Source organism: Nycticebus coucang, chromosome 2 (assembly GCF_027406575.1).
Source record: "Nycticebus coucang isolate mNycCou1 chromosome 2, mNycCou1.pri, whole genome shotgun sequence".
NCBI lineage: Eukaryota > Metazoa > Chordata > Mammalia > Primates > Lorisidae > Nycticebus > Nycticebus coucang.
The window spans coordinates 45,170,438-45,193,054 of NC_069781.1; the positions used below are offsets into that span (position 1 = coordinate 45,170,438).

General features: G+C 41.5%; 1 protein-coding gene across 5 annotated transcripts in view; it reads left to right on the forward strand.

Annotated features, from left to right (window-relative positions):
- Positions 1–22,617, forward strand: part of UBAP2 (ubiquitin associated protein 2) — a 122,285-nt gene that overhangs the window by 9,103 nt on the left and 90,565 nt on the right. For 4 of the 5 annotated variants that reach the window (XR_008375651.1, XM_053570416.1, XM_053570445.1 and 1 more), the window contains exon 2: positions 14,734–14,873. The exons of the other annotated variant lie outside the window; for it this stretch is intronic. Coding sequence is in view for 3 of the 4 variants with exons in the window: in XM_053570416.1 (XP_053426391.1) it covers positions 14,775–14,873 (99 nt within the window). In the remaining variant the exon portion in view is untranslated. The remainder of the gene's footprint in view (positions 1–14,733; positions 14,874–22,617) is intronic. 5 annotated transcript variants of the gene reach the window in all.

Below are 22,617 nucleotides of genomic sequence, written 5' to 3' on the forward strand. Positions count from 1 at the left end.
AACCTCAAACTTTTGGGCTTATGCGATCCCCTTGCCTTAGCCTCCCAAGTAGCTGGGACTACAGATGCCCACCACAATGCCTGGCTACTTTTAGAGAGGGGGTCACTCTTGCTCAGCTGGTCTCCAACCTGGGAACTAAAGCAATCCACCCACCTCAGACTCCCAGAGTGCTAGGATTACAGGTGTGAGCCATCGCTCCTGGCCCATGATATTTCTTAAGTGATTATTTCCACAGTTATTTTATTTATTTATTTGAGACAGCCTCAAGCTGTTGCCCTGGGTAGAGTGCCTCCTAGGGAGAGGTCAGGCACACCTACAATGAGAAGTGGCAATTGATAGCTTAAAGTGAGAAAAAAAGGAAGGCTATAAAATTACAGTTAGGAACTCAAGCTGCTGTGTGATAGGGCTGCATAGTATTGTTAAGTGACCCTCAGAGTTGTTGAGTACAAAGTAATTACTGTTCACATGGAGGAACAGAAAATGAAAAAAATGGGGTGTGTGTGCAGTGTGATCTTGAACACATGCCTGTGGAATGTGGAGGCAAAAAAGCAGGTAGATTTGGGAGAATGGCAAGGCCAGTTTGATCAAAGTGTAGGGATTAGAAAGGAATAAAGAGTTTGTATTTTATTGAGTAGTTGATATTTGTGAATGGAAGTTGACACATTTTAGCAGTGTTCTTTTTTTTTCTTTTTTTTTTTTTCGTAGAGACAGAGTCTCACTTTACAGCCCTTGGTAGAGTGCCCTGGCGTCACACGGCTCGCAGCAACCTCTAACTCTTGGGGTTACATGATTCTCTTGCCTCAGCCTCCTGAGCAGCTGGGACTACAGGCGTTTAGCAGTGTTCTAATGAGTCCACTTAGATATCAGTTTTATAATTAAGAGGTCAGAGATAAGATATGAAATTTCAGTGCATTAGAGAGCAGGCAGTTATTGATAATATAGTAGCTGATTAAGGTACCTTATAATTTGTTGGGGTATGTATATATGTGACAGATTTGATGTATCATAACTAGTACTGTACAAGGTTTGAGAGTTACCTAATTTATTTCTAAGAAGACCAAGAGGAGGCTTTAGAAATACAAATGATGGGCAGTGCCTGTGGCTCAAAGGGTAGGGCGCTGGCCCCATATGCTGGAGGTGGTGGGTTCAAACCCAGCCCCAGCCAAAACCTGCAACAAAACAAACAAACAAACAAACAAATACAAATGTTGACTCTTAATTCAAGTACTTATAGTAAATTGATGGCAAAAAGAATGTAAAGGAAGGTATAGATATAATGCCTTAAATTTTCTTTTTTTTTTTTTGAGACTGGGTTTTGGTCTGTTGCCCAGGCCTTAAATTCTTTTAAATAATTTTTATTTATTAATTTTATTTAAATTTAATTATAAATTAATTTTAGGAGTAGTGTTGGACTTGGTGTGCTGCCCATGGTCTTGAATTCTTGGCCTTAAAAGAGATCCTTTTGCCTCAGCCTCCCAAAGTACTAGGATTAAAGGCTCCTTTTCTTCTCTGTGAAGACCTTGAGATGGAGCAACAGTGGGAAGTTTTTATTTTTTTGAGACAAGCCTCAAGCTGTCCCCTGGGTAGAATGCTGTGGGATCACAGCTCACAGCAACCTCAAACTCCTGGGCTCATCACGCCTCAGACTCCCAAGTAGCTGGAACTACAGGCGCCCGCCACAATGCCTGGCCATTTTTTAGTTGTAGCTGTCATTGTTGTTTGTCAGGCCCCGGCTGGATTCGAACCTGCCAGCTCTGGTGTATGTGGCTGGCGCCTTAGCCGCTTGAGTTACAGGTGCTGAGCCAACAAGTGGGAAGTTAATCTTGCTTTCGTGGATGCAAAGATGGAGACTGGAGGTAGGGTCTAAAATGTATGAATACAGAAATTTATAAAAGTATGGTCTGAAACAGGGCAAAGTGGCTCATGCCTGTAATCCCAGTACTCTGAGAGACTGAGGCCGGTGGATTGCCTGAGCTCACAAGTTTGAGACTAGCCTGAGAAAGAGTGAGGCCCCGTCTCTAAAAAATAGCTGGGCATTGTGGTGGGTGCCTGTAGTCCCAGCTACTTGGGAGGCTGAGGCAAAAGCCGTGGCACTCTACCTCTACCAAGGGAGACAAAATGAGACTCAGTCTCAAAAAAAAAAAAAAAAGGCACATGGCAGAAGATAATAGCACAGTTACTTAGTAATCCTTTGTTGCCAGAGCCTGCAAGGAATTTGGAAGCTTTTGGAAATGAGATTAAAAACAAAGACCTGACTGTAGATGTGCCACTGTGTGTGTGAGTGGATACAAATTTTTGGGGAGCAGGTCCAGAAGATGATGCAGAGGAAGGTGAACCGAATGTAAGTGGAGCAGGGAAGAAAAACTAGAATGTGTGTGGGTTAACAATAATTATTATAACTGGATTTACGAGGATGCTATTAATATTATCTTGTGGTAAGTGGGTGATTTACAGAAGTCTCACTTTGGTGCCCAGGCTAGAGTGCCATGGCTTCCTCCTAGCTCAGAGCAACCTCAAACTCCTGGGTTCAAGTGATCCTTCTACCTCAGCCTCCCAAGTAGCTGGGACTACAGGTACCACCACAATGCTGGACTAATTTTTCTTTTCCTTTTTTTTGAGACAGAGACTCACTTTGTCACCCTGGTAGAATGCTGTTGTGTCATAGCTCACAGCAGCCTCAAACTCTTGGGCTCAAGTGAACCTTTTGAGTTAGCCTCCCAAGTAGCTGGGACTACTTGCGCCTGCCACAATGCCCAGCTGATTTTTTAGAGACTGGATTTTGGATCTTGCTCAGGCTGGTCTTGAACTCATGAACTTGGGCAATCAACCTGCCTTGGCCTCCCATTTACTAGGTTTACAGGTGGGAGCCACCACACCTGGCCTAATTTTTCTTTTCTTTCTTTTTTTTTTTTTAAGACAGTCTCATTTTGTTGTCCTCAGTGGAGTGCTGTGGTGTCATAGCTTACCTCAGACTCTTGGGCTCAAGTGATCCTCTTTCCTCAGCCTCCCGAGTAGTGGGGACTATAGGTGCCCGGCCACAATACCTGGCTATTTTTAGAGATGGGTCTTGCTCTGGCTCAAGCTGGTCTCCAACCTGAGTTCAGTCAGTCCGCCTGCCTTGGCCTCCCAGAGTGCTAGGATTACAGGTGTGAGCCACCTTGCCTAGCCCCAGCCTATTTTTTCTATTTTTCTGGTCTGTAACTCCTGAGCTCAAGTAATTCTCCTGCCTCAGTCTCCTTAGAGTTCTAGGATTACAGTTGTGAGCCACCAGGCCTAGTGTTAGATTGTCTTTTTTTTTTTAAACAGATGTCTTTACTAGCCCTTTTCTGTGGAGTAGTTAGTAACCCTCTAATGAAGATAATCATTCTGGTTATTATTAGAAAGGTACTTGTTTGAATGTAATCTAAAGTACAGTGTTCTTATAACTTGATGGATCTTGTGAAATGCTGTATAGTATAGTCTTTGTTTTTGGAGAGACAGAGCTGTTATGAGTAGTGGTAAAGACTGGTTGTGAATACTGAAATATTCTAGGGATTGGAGGACAAAGAATCCCAGGTAGCTGCTAAGTAAAAGTTAGAGATTAGAGTTGAAAAATAGGATAGAAATAGGACAGATGTTTGGAAGCAGCTGTAGTCAATTAAATACATTTCCTCCCTGATCTTAGGTAACCTGGAAGAGAAATGTGACTATACCAAATAAATTTAGATTATTTATAATGTTCTAGTTTAGTAGCTCTCATCTCTTCCACTAGCAAGTTACATTCAGGGGATAGTAGATAACATTGTGTTTCCCCTGTGAGCCAAGTGTGGGTGTAGGGGAGTTCAGCCTTGTCTACTTGTTGCTAGAGTCCTGACCCAGCCCTTAGCAGCTGTGGAGAATAAAAGTATTAGCTTGGTCAGCTCCTGTCATGTAGGGCATAAGCATTTGAGCTGCATGGAATTGAGACTCAGGGTTGAGAGTTTCTTGGCACACTGACTGCCTTACTTTATTACAATTTTTTTTTTTTTGTAGAGACAGAGTTTCACTTTACTGCCCTCGGTAGAGTGCCGTGGCGTCACATGGCTCACAGCAACCTCCAGCTCTTGGGCTTATGTGATTCTCTTGCCTCAGCCTCCCGAGCAGTTGGGACTACAGGTGCCCGCCACAACGCCCAGCTATGACTGCCTTACTTTCTCCTAGATTAGGGATGGACCTCTGCTTGCTGACTAGTTTGGTTCTTCCAAATCACTTGAGATTTTTTGTTTGTTTGTTTGTTTGAAATAGGATCTTGCGGGGGGTGGAGCCTGGGGGCTCTCACCTGTAATCCTAGCACTGTGGGAGGCCAAGGCGGGGTGGGGGTGGGGGATTGATTGAGCTCACAGGCTCTGAGACCAGCCTGAGCCAGAGCGAGACCCTGTCTCTTAAAAACGGTTGGACAATTGTGGCAGGTGCCTATAAGTCCCACCTCCTCAGGAGGCTGAATCAAAAGAATTGCTTGAGCCCAAGAGATTGAGGTTACTGTGAGCCATGACACCACTGGACTCTACTGAGGGTGACAAAATGAAACTTTAAAAAAAAAAAAAAGGGCGGCGCCTGTGGCTCAAAGGGGTAGGACGCTGGTCCCATATGCCGGAGGTGGCGGGTTCAAACCCAGCCTGGCCAAAAAAAAAAAGGAAGAAAGAAAGAGGGTCTTGGTCTATCACCTGGCCTAGACTACAGTGGTGTCATCATAGCTCACTGCTCCTGGGCTGTGAGCAGTACTTCTGCCTCAGCCTCCCGAATAGCTGGGACTGTAGGCATGTGCAACCACACCTGGCTAATTAAAAAAAAAAAAAATTTTTTTTTTTTCCTTTTGGCTGGGCTGGGCTTAAACCTGCCACCCCCAGTATATGGGGCCGGCGCCCTATTCCTATTCCTATTCCGGTGCGTCCCCACCCTCCCAATTTTTTTGTGTTGCTCAGACTGGTCTCAAACTCCTGGCTTCAAACAATCCTCCTACCTGGGCTTCCCTAAGTACTGAGAGTACAGGCGTGAGCCACTGCGCCTAGCCAAGATTCTCTCTTTCTTTTTTTTTTTTTTCAGACAGACTCTTAACTTTGTCACTCTTGGTAGAGTGCTGTGACATTATCAACACAGCAACATCAAACTCTTGGGCTCAAGCAATCCTGCCTCAGTTTTTCTTTTTTAAGACAGTCTCACAATGTTGCCCTCGGTAGAGTGCAGGGGCATCATAGCTCACAGCAACTTCAAATTCCGGGGCTTAAGCAATTCTCTTGCCTCAGCCTCCCGAGTAGCTGGGACTACAAGCACCTGCCACAACGTTTTTTTGTTGTAGTTGTCATCGTTATTTAGCAGGCCTGGGCCAGGTTCGAATCCACCAGCCCTGATGTATGTGGCCGGCGTTCTAACCTCTGAGCTACATGCGGCAAGCCTAAATAGGTATTTCTTAGTAGAAAAAGCAAGAACACATTGGAAATTAAACAAAAATAATGGAACTGCTCACAAAACCATCGCAATATATATTGGTGCTCCTGTGGTATTTGAAAAGCTGGGATAGGTGAGATTTTGGTCCAGACCAGATCCTTTTTATTGGGGGTGAACTATGCAGATGATGCCAACAGTAGTTATGTTGGTTTGTAGAAGAGGAAGCTGACTTGGGATGATTGTGTGCCTGTACTAGAACATGTAACCTTTCAACCTAGCATAGGGGTTAAGAGCACAGACTGTAGAGTCAGATGACCTAGGTTTGAATCCTGGCTTTACTGCTTATTAGCTGTGACTTAGTTTGCTGTCTGTAAAATGGGAGTAATAGTAGTATGTGCTCCAGGGTGGTGTTAGAAAGGTTAATGACATTATAGTTGTGTATAAAGCACTTAGAATGATGTCTGGCACGTAGTAACAGTATACATTTGCTGATGTTATCATTATTACTTGTTTTAGTTTTGGGAATATGTGCACATGTATAGGTTAATATGGATGTGGACTGTCCTTGCCACTCTAAGAGGTCTCTGCACCATTGGCATTCTTTTTTTTTTGAGACAGAGTCTCACTTTGTTGCTCTTGGTAGAGTACTGTGGCATCACAGCTCACAGCAACCTCCAGCTCTTGGGCTTAGGCGATTCTCTTATCTCAGTCTCCCGAGTAGCTGGGATTACAGGTACTCGCCACAACACCCGGCTTTTTGTTGTTGTTGTGTTGTTGCAGTTTGGCCGGGGCCAGGTTTGAACCTGCCACCATCAGTATATGGGGCCGGTGCCCTACCCACTGAGCCACAGGCGCCGCCCTCTGTGGGTATTCTTTTTTTTTTTTTTTTGACTGAGTTTCACTTTGTCACCCTCAGTAGATTGCCATGGCGTCATAGCTTACAACAACCTCAAATTCTTTGGCTCAAGTGATTCTCTGGCCTCAGACTCCAAAGTAGCTGGGACTACAGATGCCTGCCAGAATGCTCGGCTATTAAAAAAAAAACCCTATGCCATCTCGCTGTTGCTCAGGATGTTCTTGAACCTGTGAGCTCAGGGTAATGCACCCGCCTCAGCTTCCCAGAGTGCTAGGATTACAGACATGAGCCACTGTATCTGTCTTGAGCCTGGCTTTATGAACATGAGTTATGTATCCTATTTTTAGTGGTTGAGTCCTTAGTCCATTAAGTAATTCATGATGTCTGGATTAATTATATCCTGTTTAAACAAAAAGCATTCGTTTTGTTCCTGGAAAGTCAGTTTATTTTATGTTGCAGCTGAGATACTCTACACGAATGTGTCATCATCATGGTTGTGAAGGTCATCTTCCAATGCTGGCACTTCAAGCTGTGTCTGTAATTTGGAGTTCAATGATCTGTTCAAAATTTATTAAGTGGCTAATGAAATTTTCTTTACTTGTAGCATTTTTTTAACACATGATCAGAAAATTTGCCCTTGTTTTTCTTTTTTTTTTTGTAGAGACAGAGTCTCACTCTATCGCCCTTGGCAGAGTGCTGTGGCGTCATACAGCTCACAGCAACCTCCAACTCCTGGGCTTAGGAGACTCTCCTGCCTCAGCCTCCTGAGTAGCTGGGACCCCAGGTGCCCACCACAACACCCGGCCATTTCCCTGTTGCAGTTTGGCCGGGGCGGGCCTGAATCCGCCACCTTCAGTATATGCGGCTGGCGCCCCACCCACTGAGCCACAGGTGCTGTTTTTCTTTTAGGGTATGTTATTACATGGCTTTTAGTTAAATTTTACCCATCAGTGGGTTTTTTTTTTGTTGTTGTTGTTGTTTGTGCCTTAAAGTTAGGATCCTCATAGTGTATTTTTTTTTTTTTTTGCAGTTTTGGCCAGGGCTGGGTTTGAACCCACCACCTCCAGCATATGGGGCCAGCGCCCTCTACTCCTTTGAGCCACAGGCACCGCCCTCCTCATAGTATATTTGTGGTATTTGCTTATATAATCTTTAGTAGAAATACAGATGGCTGTTAAGTAAACTATTTTCAGTTCATTCTGAACTGAGATCTCTTGAAAATGGCAGCTGTTTCTTCGAGGTCTCTTATCTTCAAAAGACTCCTTGAATAAAATAGCATTTTCAACTTTGTCTAAAAAGATTTCTTCTACAGAGATAATTGTAGTTTGATGAAGTTTGTCTATTTTACTGGTTTACTTCCCTTAACACGATTAGTTTAGACCAATCTTGCACTTTAATCTAGGAAGCTTTATATGGTATTTTAATTTTGTTTTTAAACAAGTTAAAAAGTAACAGCAGTTTTTATCTGTGTTAAAATATACCATATCTTCACTTTGGATGAGGTAAGGTATAATACGGGTTTTAAAATTTGACTGGATAGACTGAAGTAACCTGGTGCTTCATGAAGCTTAAGAACCTGAGATATGTATGTTCGAGTTTCTACTGGATTATTTTTAGATTCTTTTACACTTGCCTGTTTCTATTCTAAGTATTCTCTTGGAACCTGTTCCAGGGTAGTAGAACTTTTGTTGGGTGGAGAGTGATACAGTGGGGAAGGAACATAAGTGTAAACTGAATTCCTATGATCTGGCAACTGGGTCCTTGTTACCCAAGCATTCCTGTTTATTACACATAGCTCTGTTTACAGAGCAAGAGAACATAGAATTTCTTCATGTGACAGTATATGAGTTGAAGATGTTGATTTTTTTTGTAGTATAGTTTCACAATTTAGGGGTAACAGTTTTTTTTTTTTTATTTATTTTTTATTTTTTTGTAGAGACAGAGTCTCACTTTACCACCCTTGGTAGAGTGCCATGATGTCACAGGACTCACAGCAACCTCCAGCTCTTGGGCTTCTGCGATTCTCCTGCCTCAGCCTCCCGAGTAGCTGGGATTACAGGCACCCGCCATAACACCTCGCTATTTTTTGGTTGCAGTTCAGCTGGGGCTGGGTTTGAACGCGCAACCCTCTGTATATGGGGCCGGCGCCTTACCGACTGAGCCACAGGCGCCACCCTGTTTTTTTTTTTTTTTAAAAACATGTAGGGGTCGGGGTGTCTCTGTTGCCCAGGCTGGCCTTGAACTACTGGGGTCAAGCAGTCCTCCTGCCTCAGTCTCCTGTATAGTTGGTACTATAGGTGTGTGCCACCGTGCCTGTCTTAGTTTTAACAGTTTTTAAGGGTGTTGATGATTATTTTGGTAACTTAGTCTTTTACCTTCTTTTATGAAGTAATTGTCTTTAGAAGTTGTTTTTTTTTTTGAGTCAAAGTCTCACTTTATCATCTTGGTAGAGGGCTGTTGTGTCATAGCTCACAGCAACTTCAAACTCTTGGGCTCAAGTAATCCACTTGCCTCAGCCTCCCAAGAAGCTGGGACTACAGACACCTGCCACAACACCCAGCTAGTTATAAAGACCGGGTCTCGCTCTTGCTCAGGCTGGTCTCAAACTTATGAGCTCAGGCAATCCACCTGCTTTGGCCTCCCAGAATACTAGGAATATAGGCATGAGCCACCGTGCACAACCTGTCTTTAGAAGTTTTATGTAAAATTAATATAGGAAAATTTATTTGAACTGCGTGTTATGTTTATATAGTTTTTGAGCTCTGTTTTTCCAGAGGATTTTAGTCACAACACACCCACCCTTTCCTGCCCCCTTTCTTGCTTCTGCAAAACCTCATTTTCATCTCCATAAATTTTGTTGCCAGAGAAGAAATACTAGTACATTCTTTTTTTTTTTTTTGGAAACAGAGTCTAAAGCTGTTACCCTGAGTAGAGTGCCGTGGTGTCATAGCTCATAGCAACATCCAATTTTTGGGCTCAAGCAATCTTCTTGCCTCAGTTTTTCTATTTTTAGTAGAGATGGGATCTCCCTTTTGTTCAGGCTGGTCTCGAACTTGTGAGCTCAAGCAATCCACCTGCCTCGGCCTCCTGGACTGCTAGGATTACAGGCCACCGACGCCTGGCCTTAGTACATTCTTTTTTTTTTTTTTTTTTTTGTGGTTTTTTGGCCAGGGCTGGGTTTGAACCCACCACCTCCTTGAGCCACAGGCGCCACCCTTGTACATTCTTTAATGAATAGGAAATCAGCTATTCTGACATTGTAGTAGTATAGGAAAGCCCTAACTGACAGAAAACAAGCTTGTCAGAATTTGTTTAGCATGCTTCTTTTCATGTTCTGGGACATTATGGATATATAACCTAGAGCAGTAAATCTTAATTAAAAGAGAAAAACTGTTATTTCTGAATGATACTTTAAACTAAGCAATGTTCTTTTCATGTTTCACAAAGCAGTTGTAGTTTAACCATGAAAGTGAGACCATGATTTAAGCCCTAATTACATATTCATTATGGAATATTTTACACTAAGAATGGATTGGAATGGAGATAAAAGTCTTAATTTTTATACTGAGATTGGTGAACTCGTAAAATTTTAATAGTTTGAAATACAACAGAATTTATGGTTTTCCTCATTAAAAAGTGAGGATTAACGTCCAGTATGCCAAAATGTTTGGTTGTAATTGTAAGGCTATGAAGATTAAAAGTTGTTTTTTGTAAATCAGAAAATTCAGTTACAGCATTCATTCAATTTAGGTTAAGTATATTCCTTCTATATGTGCAGGTGTTCATCACCAGATGGTACTCCTTTAAGGAGAATCTTTTTTTTTTTTTTTGAGACAGAGTAGGACTCTCTTGCCCTGGGTAGAGTGCTGTGCATAGCTCTCAGCAACATCAAACTCTTTTTTTTTTTTTTCTTTGTAGAGACAGAGTCTCACTTTACTGCCCTTGGTAGAGTGCTGTGGCGTCACAGCTCACAGCAACCTCCTAACTCTTGGGCTTAGGTGATTCTCTTGCCTCAGCCTCCCGAGCAGTTGGGACTACAGGCGCCCACCACAACGCCCGGCTATTTTTTTGTTGGTGCAGTTTGGCCAGGGCTGGGTTTGAACCCACCACCCTCGGCATATGGGGCCGGCGCCCTACTCACTGAGTCACAGGCGCCGCCCAAAGTCTTTTTTTTTTTTTTATTGTTGGGGATTCATTGAGGGTACAATAAGCCAGGTTACACTGATTGCAATTGTTAGGCAAAGTCCCTCTTGCAATCATGTCTTAACTCTTTTTTTTTTTTTAATTATAATTCTGTGATTTTATTTTATTTGTTTGCAGTTTTTGGCTGGGGCTGGGTTTGAACCCACCATCTCCAGTATATGGGGCCAGCACCCTACTCCTTGAGCCACAGGCACTGCCCAGCAACATCAAACTCTTGAGCTCAAGTGATCTTTTGCCTCAGCCTCTCAAGTAGCTGGGACTACAGGTGCCTGCCGCACACTTGGCTCATTTTTTTCTAATTTTAGTAGAGACTAGGTCTTGCGCCTCTTCAGGCTGATGTCAAACTCCTGAGGTCAAGCAGTCCACCTGCCTCGTCCCCCAGAGTGCTAGGATTACAGGCGTGAGCCACTGCATGTGCTCTCTCTGCAGATGTTTTTATGTATTTTACTGAAAAAGTAAAAATTTGAGATCCCAAACTGTTGACTTATCTCTCCTAATCTAAAAATTTAGCTGTAGCCCTTTTCTTTATTCTGCTGGACTCAAAAAAGGGATCCCTTTTCTTTTGTCTAGTAAATATATATTAAACAAAGCACATCTTCCATGTTAGGACCTGAAAAAACAAAGGTTACAGGATAGATGTAATTGCTGTCCTCATGGGGCTTTTAAGGCGTGGTATTAGATTGCTCATTGTACCTCGTCTTTGCAAAATTCTACGTTGATGCTCAGTATACTGTTCTAACTACAACATCCGGGTCCTCAAACTACGGTCCACAGGTTTGTTCCCATTTTGTTTTTTTACTTCAAAATAAGGTATGTGCAGTGTGCATAGGAATTTGTTCATAGTTTTCTTTCTTTTTTTTTTTTTTTTTGTGGTTTTTGGCCGGGGCTAGGTTTGAACCTGCCACCTCCAGCATATGGGACCGGTGCCCTACTCCTTGAGCCACATGCGCCGCCCAGTTTTCTTTTTTTTAAACTATAGTCTGGCCCTCCAACTGTCTAAGGGACCGCGAACTGGCCCCCTGTTAAAAAGTTTGAGGACCCCTGGTTCCTCCTTCACTTTGGCCTTTTCACTGTACCAAAATCATAAGGGCAGTGATCCACCAGTGGCCGCTTTGTCCCAGAATTCTAATAAACATTTATTCAAGCTATAGTATAAAATTTGTAAAGATATAAAAAGTCTTCTATTTTGGGCGGCACCTGTGGCTCAAGGAGTAGGGCGTCGGCCCCATATACCAGAGGTGGTGGGTTCAAACCCAGCCCCAGCCAAAAACTGGAAAAAAAAAAAAAAAAAAAAGTCTTCTGTTTTATTTTAAATGTTCAGGTTGTTCAGTATTACTATTTTTCTGAGCATCTGACAAACGTTAGTGAGATATGCTATTGATGGGCTATAAATTACAGTGTGTCCCAAGCCACAGTCTTGTGCTTTGGGAGACTGCATTGTCTATAGCTAAATGGCATGTGACTTGTTTCTGATAATTGTTCTGTCTTCTGGCCTGGGCATGTGCCACTTTTTTGCTAGTTTAGGATTATGAAGGTAATAGTTATTTCATAATTTAGTACCTAATTTGGTTTTGGTTTGTATGATTTATACGCCAGGAAGTAAGCAGATTAGGACTCACTATGTTATGTTTTACTGGACTATGTAGATCATCTTTAAGTTTTAGTTCTGGGTATTAGATCCCATTCTGCAGATAGGTGGTTCAGGATTACAGGTGGTATAAAATATTTATTTTCGTGCTTAACTAACATAGTAAATATAAATTATTACAAAAACCTGATTCTGTATGTGTATGTACATAGAAGTCCCCTACCTGGTTCTGACTTATCCTCAATCTCAAACTCTAGAGACAGTTACATTCAACTTTTTGGTGTTTCTTCTATTTATGTCCATATTCCATATTTATGTTCATATTGTAGTTTCCTTTTATATTTATACTTTCTTTTTTTTTTTTTTTTTTTGTAGAGACAGAGTCTCACTTTATGGCCCTCAGTAGAGTGCCGTGGCCTCACACAGCTCACAGCAACCTCCAACTCCTGGGCTTAAGCGATTCTCTTGCCTCAGCCTCCCGAGTAGCTGGGACTACAGGCATCCGCCACAACACCTGGCTATTTTTGGTTGCAGTTTGGCCGGGGCCGGGTTTGAACCCGTCACCCTCGGTATATGGGGCCGGCGCCTTACCAACTGAGCCACAGGCGCCGCCCTATACTTTCTTTTTTATCCTTCTTTCATTGTTTAATAATTTTTGGTTAGATAAGAATTCACTGTTTGTATTATTATAATCATTTATATGTTACCCACCACTGAGCCACAAACAGAGTTCTTACATATATTTTTGCCTTTTTTTTTTTGCAGTTTTTGGCCAGGGCTGGGTTTGAACCCGCCACCTCTGGTATATGGGGCTGGCGCCCTACTCCTTGGAGCCACAGGCGCCACCCCTATTTTTGCCTTTTTATGGACTTAGTAATTGTTCTTCTCTCAGGTGCTTAGATTGCAATGTACCCATCACTAATACTTACTTTCATATGTGCTTTCATTAGATTGCTCATTGTATCTCATCTTTGCAAAACTTGTTCATATTTATCCTTTGGTCAAAGACTTCATCCATCTTTGATCACAAACTTTATCCTCAGCTTTTAGACATCTCTTTGGTAGTCTTCCCTTGACCTGTGCCATTACATCTGTTTTCTTTATAGTCCTTTTTCACAGCTGTCATCTTTTTTTTTTCTCTAGCCTTGAGCTCTTGGGCTCAGCTGATCCTCCTTGTCCTTGCCTCCCAAGTAGATAAGACTACAGGGATATGTTAATCATGCTGACTCATTTTTCAGTCTTTTTATATTAGAGGTGAGGTCTTACTGTGTTGTTGAGGTTAGTCTTGAACTCTACCTGGCCTCAAGAGATCATCCCAGAAGTGCTGGGACTACAGGTGTCAGCCACAGTACTCAGACCCACAGCTATCATTTTGATCTCCTTTCATCATTTGGGGGGAATTCCTTCCCTCTTGTATTGGATCTCTTTGTTATTTCTCAGTCTGTAGCAACCACTGATCTGTTTGCCATTCCTATAGTTTTATTATTTGCAGAGTGCCATATATACCTTTGAGACAGAGTCTCTGTTGCCCTGGCTAGAATACAGTGGCATCATAATAGCTCACTGCAATCTCAAACTCCTGGGCTCGAACAATCTTCTCAAGTAGCTGGGACCACAGGTGCATGTCACTGTGCCCAGCTTATGTTTTGATAGCATGTTATATTTGGTTCTATGCTTGTGTTAAATAAATTTATTTAATTAATTAATTTATTTTTAATTCAGAGTCTTACTTTGTCGCCCTTGGTAGAGTGCTGTGGTGTCATAGCTCACAGCAACCTCAAATTCTTGGGCTCAAGTGATTCTCTTGCCTCAGCCTCCCTAGTAGCCGGGACTACAGGTGCCTACCACAATGCCCGGCTATTTTTTTTGGTTTAGCAGGCTGGGGTTGGGTTCGAACCCACCAGCCCTGGAGCATGTGGCTGTTGCCCTAACCACTGAGCTATATGGGTGTGCAGCCTGTGTTAAATAAATTTAAAGAAAATTACATACACAATTGTTTTTGTCTCATTGGAAGATTTATTGTTTTCTGCTTTTAGGTATAGCTTGTTTATTGATACCACATTTTGAATTGGCTTATTGCCCGGAAAATCTTGGCTGGCTGTATTGTTGCCTTTGGGTTCAAATACTTCGTGTAGGTGGAAGGAGGCAGTTAGAACTACATGTAGTAGTGAGTACGTATAGTGATAAAATGGTTGTTCATTAAAATAGGTGCTTGAGATTTTTGTTTAGAATTATTAAGATCACAAACCATAGACTTTTAGATGTGGTGGTTTATTGTTGAGGAGGACCGCTTGAGCCCTGGAGTTTGAGATCCAGTCTGAGGAGCATAGTGAGATCCTATCTCCACAAAAAATTTAAAAAATTAGCCAGATATGGTGGCACAGACATTTCGTCCCAGCTACTTAGGTGACTTTGAGTTGGGAGGATCACTTGAGCCCAGAAGTTCAAAGCTGCATGAGCTATGGTCATGCCACTGCACTCCAGCCTGAGCAATACATCCAAATCTAGTTTCTAAAAAATTAAAAGCTACTAGCAAATTGAAAATCCTAAAGAGCTGCTTCTTGAGAATTTGTATTCAAGACTGCTTTTATGTTTTAATCTCGTGTCCTCCTTTCCCCTGAATTATATGTTTTCCTTATAGTATGATTTGGAAGTTTTGCTTACCATCCCTGCTTTCTTGCAGATTTTCTATTTTGTACATACATTATTTTGTATATACTGTATATGATGACTTCAGTGAGCAGTGACCGTTGCCGAGGTGCTCGGGAAAAAACACATTTTTCAGTGACACAGTCAATACAACCACAGAAACAAGTTGTACAGGTAAGTTTTTGTAACTTGATTGTGCTGTTTAGAATTAAGTTAATAAAGGAGAAGCACCTGATTTATTTAGTTTTTTTTTGGCCGGGGCCGGGCTTAAACCCGTCACACTTGGTATATGGGGCCGGCGCCCTACTGCTTGAGCCACAGGTGCCGCCTGAAACACCTGATTTTAAGGTTGTTCAAAAATTTGAGGTTGCTGTGAGCTGTGATGCTACTGTACTCTACTGAGGGTGACAAAGTGAGACTGTCTCAATAAAAAATAAAAATAAAATAAAGTAAGTAGTTGTAGAAATAGAGAAGTATTATCATTCATTCAGGTACAATTGCATGTAGTTCAATGAGAACTATTTAATTTTTTTTTAAGACAGTCTCATTTTGTCACCCTCGGTAGAGTGCCATGGCGTCACAGCTCACTGCAACCTCCAAACTCCTGGACTTAGGCAACACTCTTGCCTAAGCCTCCTGAGTAGCTGGGACTACAGGTGCCTGCCACAACGCCCAGCTATTTTTTGTTGCAGTTTGGCTGGGGCCGGGCCGGTACCCTACCCATTGAGCCACAGGTGCGGCCCATGTCTAAAGTTTTTAATGTTAACAACCCTCTCCTCAAATCATTTATATTATTATTTTAAATGAAGTGAGATAATTCATGTAGAGTGCTAAGCACAGTACCTGGTGCAACACTAAGCATTCTGTATATTGAGTGTGTATATATATGTGTGTGTGTGTATACACACATGCTTATTTTTATTTTTTCCTTACGACCCAAAGATATGGAAGTTTTTACGTATTTTTTTAATTTTATTTTTTCTTACTATGACCCAACCATTCTGTACTGGATGAGCAAACCTTTTTTTTTTTTTTGAGGCAATATGCAAATAGGTAAATAAAACATCCAATCCATTACAATTTCAGATATACTGTTTTGGTAGATAATTACAAGTGCTTTTTGTAATTATTCGTACCCAAGTGCTCTCTGTTGATGTTAGGGGACACATGATACACTCTATGTAGTTGTTGCATTAAAATTTTCAGTATAAAATTATCCTTATATTTTGCTAGTGTCTGCAGTTCCATGTTTGCTTCCAAATATGCTGTTCCTGATAGACATTTATTCAGAAACTAACCAAGAAAGACTATCCAGGTTGGGTGCCTGTAGCTCAGTGGTTAGAGCTCTAGCCCTATGCATCAGGGGTGGCAGGTTCTGACTTGGCCTGAGCCTACTTAACAACAACAAAAAAACCAGACTGTCCAGTGTCTTTGGGGGCCAGGCCCTCCTTTTTATCTGAGTGTTTAAGAAAAAGGTTGTTTCGTGAATGAGTTATGAGAAATCATAGGTGCAACCCTGCTTAATAATTAAAAGAAATACAAATGAAAACAAAGTTTTTTTCATTTACTATTTATAAAATCAGTAGAAATAGGGCAGCGCCTGTGGCTCAGTGGGCAGGGCGCCGGCCCTGTATACTCAGGGTGGCCGGTTCAAACCCAGCCTCGGCCAAATTGCAACAAAAAAATAGCTGGGCGTTGTGGCAGGCGCCTGTAATCCCAGCTACTCAGGAGGCTGAGGCAAGAGAATCGCCTAGGCCCAGGAGTTAGAGGTTGCTGTGAGCAGCAGCACTCTACCATGGGTAATAAAGTGAAACTCTGTCTCTACAAAAAAAAAAAAAAATCAGTAGAAATAAAAATGAGCTTTTGAAGGAGGGTCAAATGGAAAGTTAAAAATGTAAACTATATCTCCTTACCCCCAGCCATAGCAAAGTTTTCTAGCTGATTTCCAGATAATCAAGTTCTCCAGATAGGGTGAGGACTTCCTTTTTCCTCAAGGGTTGTCACTTATAGTTTCCCTCTCAGTCCTTTGGGGAGTGTCTCGGTTTATATAATTAGAAGAAAAAAAATCCATTGAGCTATGGAAGGGATTCTTAGGTCCTCAAATTTCTAAGTTTTCTTTTTATAAAAGTATTATGAAAAATATCAATAAAATAGTATTATGCTTTAGAAAATTTGATCATGCTTATCCATTAATCTAGTTTAATTCAATTAATTGCTCTGTTGCTGGGGCTAGAGTGCAGTGATGTCATCATCACACACTATAGCCGAATACTCATAGGATCAAGTGATCCTCTGCCTCAGTCTCCTGAGTAGCAGGGACTACAGATGTGTGCTACCACACCTGGCTAATTTTTAAATTTTTCTGTAGAGATGGGGTTTCGCCATATTGCCCAGCTTAGTCCTGAATTGACCTCAAGTGATCGTTCTGTCTTGGCATCCCAACATGCTAGGATTATAAGCATAAGCCACTATGCCAGGCATTATTAATGGGATTCTAAATGTCTAATGGTCTAGATGGGTTCTGAGAAATCCTACTTTTGGATCTTTATAAACCTGCGTTTGGATTTTAGGTTCCCTCCTAATTAGATGAGTTACTTAAGTCTCTTTGAACCTCATTTATTTATTTTTATTTATTTACTTTTTTGAGATAGTGTCTCACTCTTGTCACCCAGGTTAAAGTGGAGTGGCATCATCATAGCTCACATCAACCTCAAACTCTTGGGCTCAAGCGATCCTCCTGCCTTAGCCTCCTGAGTAGTTGGGACTATAGGTGCGAACCACCATGCTTGGCTAATTTTTTAAATTTTAATTTTTTTTGGTAGCGAGACAGAGTCTCACTATGTTGCTCAGGCTTGAACCTCAAATTAAAAAAAAAAGTACTTTGAAACTTAGAGAAAAATTTCAAGAATAGTATGAATAATTACTGAGTATCCTTCTTGTAGATTCCCCAGATGTTACCATTTCTGCCATATTTACTTTATCCTTTTCTTTCTCCTTTCTGCAAGTTTATCACCCTGAAGTTCTTGAGAAGTTGCAGACAGGGTGCTTTTCAAATTCTTCATTGTTTATTTTTTATAAAACAAGGACCTTGTTTTTTTATTATTTTTTTATTTTTATTTTGAGATAGAGTATCACTTTATCACCCTTGGTAGAGTGCCATGGCATCACAACTCACAGCAATCTCTAACTCCTAGGCTTAGGCAATTCTCTTGCCTCTGCTTCCTGAGCAGCTGGGACTACAGGCACCCATCTATTTTTTGTTGTTGTTGCGGTTTGGCTGGGGCTGGGTTTGAACCTGCCACTTTCAGTATATGGGGCTGGCATCCTATCCACTGAGCCATAGGCACCACCCAAGGACCTTCTTTAATCATAGTACATTATCAAAACTCTGAAAGTTACAGACCTCATTTATATTTTCCCAATTGTTTCAGTAGTGTCCTTTATAGCTAATTGAGTTTTTTTTTTTTTTTTGAGATGGAGTCTTGCCCTTTTGCCTGGGCTAGAGAGCCATGGCCTCAGCCTAGCCCACCTCAGCAACTTGGGTTCAAGCAATCTTCCTTCCTTAGCCTCCTGAGTAACTGGGATGACAGGCCCATGCCAGCACACCTAGCTAATTTGTCTGTGTTTAGTAGAGATGGGCTCTTGTTTTGCTTAGGGCTGGTCTTGAACCCTTAAGCTCAGGGGATTCTCCAACCTCAGTCTCTCAGAGTGCTAGGGTTACAGGACTAAGCCACTTCATCTGGCTGCTAATTGAGTTCTTGATAATACCTTGTATTCAAGTACAAATTCTCTTTAGTCTGTTTTTTTTTTTTTTTTTTTAGACAGAGCCTCAAGCTGTCCCCCTGGGTAGGTAGAGTGCTGTGACATCACAGCTCACAGCAACCTCCAACTCCTGGGCTCAAGCAAGTCCCCTGCCTCCGCCTCCCAAGTGGCTGGAACTACAGGTGCCCGCCACAACGCCCGGCTATTTTCTGGTTGCAGCCATCGTTGTTTGGCAGGCCTGGGGTGGATTTGAACCCGCCAGCTCAGGTGTATATGGCTGGGGCCTTAGCCACTTGAGTCAACAGGTGTCGAGCCTCTTTAGTACATTTTTAAGGTGAAATTATTCATCAGTTTCATAACATTGACACACTTGAGGAATATAGGGCAGTTCTTTTGTCTCCCAATTTGGATTTATTTGGTATTGCCTTGTGATTTAAATTGAGTTATGCATTCTGGGTAGACATGTGATAAAAGTAATTATCTGTTCGTAATGTGTCATATCATGATTTATAGGATGTAAGTTCGTCTTGTATACTAGTGATCATTTTTTTTGTTTGTTTCTTTTTGAGACAGAATCTCAAGCTGTCACCCTGGGTAGAGTTCCGTGGTGTCACAGCTCATAGCAGCCCCTAACTCTTGGGCTTAAGAGAGTCTCTTGCCTCAGCTTCCCAAGTAGCTGGAACTATAGGCACCTGTTACAACACCGAGCTATTTTTTGGTTGTTGTCCTTGTTGTTTGGTAGGTCTGGGCTAGATTTGAACCTGCTAGCTCTGGTGTATGTGGCTGGCGCCCTAGCCACTGAGCTACAGATGCCAAGCCATCTAGTGATCAGTTTTATCTCTTGGTTAAAGTGGTGTTTCTCTATTATCTTGGAGATGTAAAGTCTAGTATTTTAAAGTATCAAATGGATTATTATTATTATTACTATTTTTTTAACATTAATATTTTGATATGTTTCTTTCCACTCTTTTTTTATTTTTCAGCTTTTGGCTTGAACCTGCCACCTCTGGTGTATGGGGCCGGTGCCCTTCTCCTTTGAGCCACAGGCACCGCACCTATTATTATTATTTTTTGGGTTGCAGCCGTCATTGTTGTTTGGCTGGCCTAGGCTGGATTCGAACCCTCCAGCTCAGGTGTATGTGGCTGGTGCCTTAGCCGCTTGAGCCACAGGCGCTGAGCCTATTATTATTATTATTTTTTTGAGACAGCCTCTTACTCTGTTGCCCAGGCTAGAATGCCGTGGCATCAGTAACCTCTAATTCCTGGGTTAAAGCGATTCTCCTGCCTCAGCCTCCCAAGTAGGTGGGATTACAGGCACCTGCCACAATGCCAGGCTATTTTTTGGTTGTAGCCATCATTATTGTTTGGCGGGCCCAGGCTGGATTCGAACCTGCCAGCTCAGCTGTATGTGGCTGGCGCCTTATCCGCTTGACCCACAGGTGCCAAGCAGTGGTCTGGAACTCTTGAGCTCAAAAGAATGTTTCCACCTTGGTCTTCCAGAGTGCTAGGATTATGGGCTTTAATCTTACCATATACTCATAAATTACAATTACATGATTATGGTAATATTTGAAAGTTACATGTAAACTGTCAGGGAAAATACATGGTTTCTGATCAACTGAAATATATACAAACCTTTAGCAAAGCACTTGAACTTTATTCATTCATTTATTTATTTTTTGAGACAGTCTCATTTTCTTGCCCTTGGTAGAGTGCCATGGTGTCATAGGTCACTGCTTACAGGAACCTCAAATTCTTGAGCTCAAGTGATTCTCTTGTTTCATTCTCCCACATAGCTGGGACTACAGAGGTGCCTGCCATAAAACAATGCCTGGCTGTGTTTTAGAGATAGGGTCTCCCTCTTGCTCAGGCTGGTCTGTAACTCCTGAGCTCAAGGAATCCCCTCCTGTGCTAGGATTACAGGCGTGAGCCACCAAGCCCCATGAAACCCTTGAACTTTAAAGAAAAAAAGGGTATTAGTCTGTAGCATATAACATACTAGACTATGTTAATTATGTTTTATCTTTGGTTGTGAGCTTAAGAAGGATTTTTTTTTTTTGAGATAGTGTCTCAAGTTGTCACCCTGGGTAGAATGCTGTGGAGTCATAGCTCACAGCAATCCGCAACTAAGGCTCAGGAGATCCGCTTGCCTCAGTTTTTCTATTTTTAGTAGAGATGTCTCGCTGTTGCTCAGACTGGTCTTGAACTCGGGAACTCAAGCAATCCACCTGCCTCAACCTCCCAGAGTGCTAGGATTACAGGTGTGAGCCACCATGCCTGGCCTATGAAGGATTTTTAAAAATCATAGTTTGTTGTTTATCTTCCAAATTTATCTGGGTGACAGATTCATTAAAAAACATTTGGCTTCAAGAGCTTGAGGTTGCTGTGAGCTGTGATGCCATGACATTCTACCGAAGGTGACAAAGTGAGACTGTCTCTAAAACAAACAAACAAACCAAAAAAACAGAAACCGTTTGGCTTCATTAGAAAAGTTGTCAGCATATTTTCCACTGTGAAAGGAGCTTAGCTTATTATAAGCCCTGTGAATGGATGAGAGGTACAGAGGAAGAGCTTTAGTAATGGTGCTTTTCTTGACAAAATGTTTTTCACCTTGAGAGTTGGCTTGGTGAATATCACTACTATTTATCATAGGGGTGGGTGCACTGAGAACTTGCCAGCTGATCTTGCCTTTATCTATTTTTTTCCCAAGCTGTACAGACCTCCTTAGAACTCAACTTGGTAACTTCCTTGTTATACTCTGATTATGTTAGAGCTTTGTTTATCAAATACATATTGAATTGTGTATCAAAAAAAGTAATTTTCTTGTTGACTAAAATAGGCAGGGTATTTTACAAAGGTAAAATATTTAAAATTCTGGCTGGGCATGATGGCTCCTGTCTGTAATTCTAGCTCTCTTGAGAGGTGGAGGTGGGTGATTGCTTGAGCTTAGGAGTTCCACACTAGCCTGCACAAGAATGAGACCCCCATTGTGGCGGGTGCCTATAGTTCTAGCTACTCAGGAGACGGAGGCAAGAGGATCTTTTACACCCTTTGAAGTTGCTGTGAGCTATGAAACCATGACACTGAACTTCAGTGCAACTGAGTAAAACTCTCTCTCAAAAAAAGAAAAAAAAATTAAAAATTCTCTTTTAAACACCTTTATAATTCATAAATACAGCTAGCATTATATCAGTTAAGAGATACAAAGAGTATATGAATTATAATTAATATGAATCTTTGAATAAATCAGTAGTTGGTATTTATCATAATAAATACCATATTAATATTACCATGTTAATAATGATTATATACTTAGAAATGTATGGGTGAAACAGTATCAAAGTCAAAATACAGAAACATGTATAAACCTCAGACTCTCTCTTACAGCAAAATGTCTTATTGCTTGATTGGAGACAGGGTTTCATAGTGTTGTTTTTGTAGAGACATGGGTCTTGCTATGTTGCTCAGGCTGATTTTGAACTCCTGGCCTTAATCCTCAAGTGATCCTGCCACCTCTGTCTCACAAAGTGCTGGGATTAGGGCCTGATCCAGCACACCCTTGCCATGCTTCACCAAAATGCTATTAATAATAACTACTTAAATTCTTTAGTCTGCTCATCAATTGCTATTTTTGTTAGTATTTTGATAGGGTCAGGGAGAGTTTCTTTGTTTTTGTAAATTGTGTACATTTACAATGTAGGGACAATTCTTAGGCTGTTTTGAAATTTAAATATTTCTGCCTCTAGAGTCTTCATTTGTTGCCTTTTCCTCCCTGCCTCATTACTTATTCATTGTTTTTTTTTTTACCCCTCAGATTTCAGCCAGAGTCTCTGGCTTTGGTCCATCTTGTACTCTGTGACATTTCTGTATGTAGTGTTTTCTGTGAGTGAAGGAGTGGTCAGTTTCACCGTCTTGGACTTTTTTTTTTTTTAAATCGCTTTGTTTTAGCTTCTATTTAATAGCCCCCCCACCCCCCAATCTTTTAGCTTTCCTCTTACCTTGATAGTTGGCTTGGTGAATATCACTACTGTTTATCATAGGGATCTGCTGAAACTACTCTCCCCAGCATTTTCTTATGAAACTTGTCAAACATAAAAGTTTAAAGAGTTACATAGTGGATACCTAATTGCGTATTTTTACCATTTTACTGTGTTTG